The 2,870-nt window shown below is 55.0% G+C and overlaps 1 protein-coding gene across 1 annotated transcript; it reads left to right on the top strand.

Moving 5' to 3' along the window:
* Positions 1 to 1,634: 1,634 nt before the first annotated feature.
* Positions 1,635 to 2,624, top strand: LOC103277335 (vacuolar protein sorting-associated protein 51 homolog). The gene is made up of 2 exons (XM_008074722.1): positions 1,635 to 1,982; positions 2,409 to 2,624. Exons 1-2 carry the CDS (start codon positions 1,758 to 1,760, stop codon positions 2,622 to 2,624), a joined length of 441 nt encoding a protein of 146 aa, XP_008072913.1. The 5' UTR covers positions 1,635 to 1,757.
* The last annotated feature ends 246 nt before the right edge of the window (positions 2,625 to 2,870 follow it).

Below are 2,870 nucleotides of genomic sequence, written 5' to 3'. Positions count from 1 at the left end.
AAAAAAAAAAAAAAAAAAAAAAAAAAAGAAAAGAAAAGGAATGTTAGACATTGATTACTAGGTTAGATACCAAACTAGCTGATGTCCTACAGGGCAATAAAAATTATAACTGTTGAGGTTATTTTTTTACTGGATACACATGTTTTTCAGCTCTCTTGGACAATATCTACTTGTAGTTTCAGAGCCTAGTAATAATAAATAGAATAGTAAATAGCAACACCAAACTGTTCCATAATCCTTGAGATCTGGCCTAGTGGCTCACGCCTGTAATCCCAGCACCTTGAAAGGCTGAGACCAGAGGATTGCTTGAGCTCTGGAGTTTGAGACCAGCCTGGGCAACATAGCAAGACCTTGTCTCTAAAAAAAAATGAAAAGAAAGTACCTGGGCTTGGTACAGCGCCTGTAATCCCAGCTACTAGAGAGGCTGAGGTGGAAGGATCCCTTGAGCCCAGGAGTTTGAGGCTGTAGTGAGCCATGATCATGCCACTGCACTGCAGCCTGGGCAACAGAGTGAGACACTAACTAAAAAGTAGATAATTAATAATCTCTGGGTGGGCTAGTGAAACAATGCCCAAGAATGACATTGACAAGATATGCTACACTCTTGGTCCTCCCCCCTTTTTTTTTTTGAGTTGGTGTCTCACTCTGTTGCCCAGGCTGGAGTGCAGCCACGGCAGCCTCGACCTCCTGGGCTCAGGTGATCCTTCTGCCTCAACCTTCCAAGAAGTCGGCAGGCATCACCATAGCCCGGCTAATGTTTTGATTTTTATTGTAGAGACATGATCTCACCAAGTTGCCCAGGCTGGCCTTGAACCCCTGGACTCAGGCAATCCTCTCCTCACCTTCACCTTTCAAAGTGCTGGGATTACAGATGTGAGCCACCGTGCCTGGCCTTGGTCTTCCAATTTTTTGATAACTTTCATTAACAGTATGCTGCAACTTAAAAAAAAAAAGTTTATAGATTCACTCTGCCTTACTCTGTTGCCCAGGCTGGGGTGCAGTGGGACTACCATGGCTCACTGAGCCTCAACCTCCCGGGCTCAGGAGGTCCTCCTGCCTCAGCCTCCCGAGTAGCTGGGACTACAGGTGCACGCCACCACGCCTGGCTAATTTTTTATTTTTTACTTTTTGTAGAGACGAGGTTTTGCCATGTTGCCCAGGCTGGTGTTGACCTTCTGGGCTCAAGCAATCTTCCCGCCTTGGCCTTTCTTGGCAATTCTGATGCACATCAGAGGACCAGGACTTGAGAAACACTGCGCTAGAGACACTGTGCGGGGTGGTGTACATGCATTTAATACTCGCAGCCCCTTGTGAAGTATGCACCCCAATTTAGGAATGGAGAAAACCGACCCATTGTTACCTGACCGCTGCCCAGGTGACAAGGCAGTGGCAGGATCCCAGACACAATCTCTGGCCCGACGTCCCGCATCCGTCCTCTGCACCTGGGCACACATTCCGTGGGCCGCTTGCCCACGGGGGTGCAGGGTTGGAGGGCCATGACTCGCCCCCCGGCTGGGAGGGCAGCAGCCCAAGGCAATCGCCCAAATCCACCCAGGAAACTGAGGGAACTCGGGACTCTCCCGGAACCTCTTCACTCGGGGAAGGCAGGTATGGGGAACTCTAGTTTCGAAGGACCCCGCGCCGCAGGGGGACGTTTCACTTGGAGGACTGTCTCGTTTCAACAACTTTATGGCTCCCGGAAGTGCCTCCTCCCCGTTTCCTTCCCAGTCTCACGCCCGTGGGCGGTAGCGGGAGCGATGGCGGCGGTAGCCGCCGGCCCCGGCCTGGGGTCTGGACCTGGGGACTCCCCGGAGGGTCCCGAAGCGGAAGCTCCGGAGCGTCGGCGGAAGGCGCACGGGATGCTGAAGCTTTACTACGGCCTCTCGGAGGGGGAGGCGGCGGGACGCCCCGCGGGGCCCGACCCCCTGGACCCGACCGATCTCAACGGGGCGCACTTCGACCCGGAAGTGTACCTGGACAAGGTGTGTCGGGGGGGCGGGGAACCAGGCCCCCAGTTTGCTCCCTCCCCCAGATCAGGCCTCCGACTCTGAGGAGGATGAGCCTCGGCCAAGCAGGACGGGCGGAGCTGGAGTCTAGGGGGGCGTGGGCAGGCCTGGCTCGGCCTGAGGGGCTGCGGGATCTGAGGTCTCCTGGGCTGATGTTCCGATGGGCCGGGCTGGGGGGCGTGGCCCAGACGATGACAGTTACGGGACTGGGCTCATGCCGAGCCTGAGGATCTCAGATGCCGACAAACCCCCAACAGGGCCGAACCTCGTAACCCCCGAGCTTTGCCACTTGTAGGCAAGTCCAGGATTCTCGAGGAGATGGGATCAGGGTTTTCTAGCTGGGAGCAAAGTTTGGGGACAGGAGAGTATGTGACCTGAACACTAACCACCCGACCTCTCCAGCTGCGTCGAGAGTGCCCCCTGGCCCAGCTGATGGACAGTGAGACGGACATGGTGCGGCAGATCCGGGCTCTAGATAGCGACATGCAGACCCTGGTCTATGAGAACTACAACAAGTTCATCTCAGCCACAGGTGATCCCCACTGGGACACGCCCCTGGCAGCCTCACATCCTCCATTCCTCCCCACCCCCATGTCGGGAAAACCAGCAGAAGTTTAGAGGGAGGAGACTCCGATTCTGGTCCTGACCCAACACTGTTCCATGCTCACCTTCCTCCCTCTGAGGCTCTCAGACGGTTGCCTAAAGGACCCAAGTGGGGAAAGGACAGACTGAAATTTTTGGGTCTTATTATTTTGAGTCAGAGTCTCACTCTGTCTCGCAGGCTGGAATGCAGAGGCACGCTCACGACCACCGCAGGCTTGACCTGCTGGGCTCCAGCAATTCTTCTGCTTCAGCCTTCCAAGT

This window comes from Carlito syrichta, unplaced genomic scaffold (genome assembly GCF_000164805.1).
Source record: "Carlito syrichta isolate Samal-C Ts95f unplaced genomic scaffold, Tarsius_syrichta-2.0.1 Scaffold317276, whole genome shotgun sequence".
Taxonomy (NCBI): Eukaryota; Metazoa; Chordata; class Mammalia; order Primates; family Tarsiidae; genus Carlito; species Carlito syrichta.
The sequence above is the reverse complement of the archived record's forward strand: the minus strand, read 5'-3'. Positions and strand labels throughout refer to the sequence as shown.

What these genes read in the sequence shown, in the direction of transcription:
- LOC103277335 (XM_008074722.1), top strand. Translation starts at nt 1,758, where the DNA reads ATGGCGGCGGTAGCCGCCGGCCCCGGCCTGGGGTCTGGACCTGGGGAC. An exon ending in CGGAAGTGTACCTGGACAAG is followed by an intron (nt 1,983 to 2,408) that starts GTGTGTCGGGGG and finishes CGACCTCTCCAG; the next exon opens with CTGCGTCGAGAGTGCCCCCT.